Source organism: Eurypyga helias, unplaced genomic scaffold (genome assembly GCF_000690775.1).
Source record: "Eurypyga helias isolate BGI_N326 unplaced genomic scaffold, ASM69077v1 scaffold17866, whole genome shotgun sequence".
NCBI classification, from domain to species: domain Eukaryota; kingdom Metazoa; phylum Chordata; class Aves; order Eurypygiformes; family Eurypygidae; genus Eurypyga; species Eurypyga helias.
This window is the reverse complement of record NW_010254852.1, coordinates 12,012-12,709: the sequence shown is the minus strand read 5'-3', so window position 1 is coordinate 12,709 and position 698 is coordinate 12,012. Positions and strand designations below refer to the sequence as shown.

Genomic DNA, 698 nt, shown 5'->3' with positions numbered 1-698 from the left:
AGCAGGACATGCCGCCCAAGGGACCGCATCAGGGTGGGCACCCAGGCAGACGGGTGCCCCAGGGAGGGGCAGCGAGGCCCAGTGTCTCTAGGGTTGCTCCACCTCAGTCTCTGAGCTCGCCACCACCAATTCCCCCGAGAGCCTCTTTCCAAGAGCCCCAGATGACCCATGCCAGCCTGAAGACACTCTTGGCAGTGCTGCACACTTTGCAGCTCAGCCCTGGCCTCCCTGGGGACAATGCTGTCTCATCAACCCTAGGGACACTTTTGTCACTGACACGGGTTTTGGCAAATCCCTGGAAAACTGCACCCTCCTGCCTTCATCCCTCACGCTCCTTTCCTTTGTGCCAAACACGTACGGGTCATGGCACCCTCATGCCTACCCATCACAAAGCGCCTCCCGACCATCCCTTGGACCCACGTCCCCCCGGGGCTGTATTCTGCCAGCTGCTTCCCACCGCCTCCCCGGCCCAGGGTCACCACAGCCGACCCCCCACCAGCATCTCCCATGATGAGTCCTCGGGTGCCAAGCAGATGGTTCTCATCCGATGAAGCCTGTGCCCTCGGGTGCCGGGCTGGCCGTGCTCACACAGGCAAGCTCCAGCCCGTGGGCTCCTGCACAGGGACGGTCAGCAGGTAGCTGGAGGGCACGTAGCCTCTCTGGCCGTTCACATCCACCAGGCTCCACTCCTTGCTCCC

General features: G+C 63.0%; 1 protein-coding gene across 1 annotated transcript in view; it reads right to left on the bottom strand.

Moving 5' to 3' along the window:
• Window positions 1-584: 584 nt before the first annotated feature.
• Window positions 585-698, bottom strand: part of ARHGEF37 (Rho guanine nucleotide exchange factor (GEF) 37) — a 10,404-nt gene continuing 10,290 nt past the window's right edge. Inside the window, 1 exon segment of the mRNA XM_010153157.1 lies at window positions 585-698. This exon segment is cut by the window's right edge and continues 27 nt beyond it. Coding sequence (XP_010151459.1) covers window positions 585-698 — 114 coding nt within the window.